General features: G+C 57.6%; 1 protein-coding gene across 1 annotated transcript in view; it reads left to right on the forward strand.

The window, feature by feature from the left end:
• Window positions 1-10: 10 nt before the first annotated feature.
• Window positions 11-217, forward strand: part of LOC104410600 (centrin-2-like) — a gene marked incomplete at its 5' end in the record, with an annotated part of 3,656 nt that continues 3,449 nt past the window's right edge. Inside the window, one exon of the mRNA XM_010020825.1 lies at window positions 11-121. Within this exon, the coding sequence (XP_010019127.1) occupies window positions 11-121 (111 nt within the window). The remainder of the gene's footprint in view (window positions 122-217) is intronic.

Here is a 217-nt window from a genome sequence, read left to right on the forward strand (position 1 = left end):
CTAGGGGAAGAGAGCGAGCGCCAGGCTGGAGCTCACCGAGGCGCAGAAGCGGGATATCCGCAAGGCTTTCGACCTGTTTGACACGGGCGGCACCGGGAACATAGATGTTAAGGAGCTAAAGGTGAGAACGTGCCCAGTGCTGAACGCGCAGTTCTGCTGAGGCTATGAATAATAGGGGCACAGGCGCCTAAATGTCCTTAAACGGGAGAGATCCCCC

This window comes from Nestor notabilis, unplaced genomic scaffold (assembly GCF_000696875.1).
Source record: "Nestor notabilis isolate BGI_N333 unplaced genomic scaffold, ASM69687v1 scaffold2478, whole genome shotgun sequence".
Classification (NCBI taxonomy): Eukaryota; Metazoa; Chordata; class Aves; order Psittaciformes; family Psittacidae; genus Nestor; species Nestor notabilis.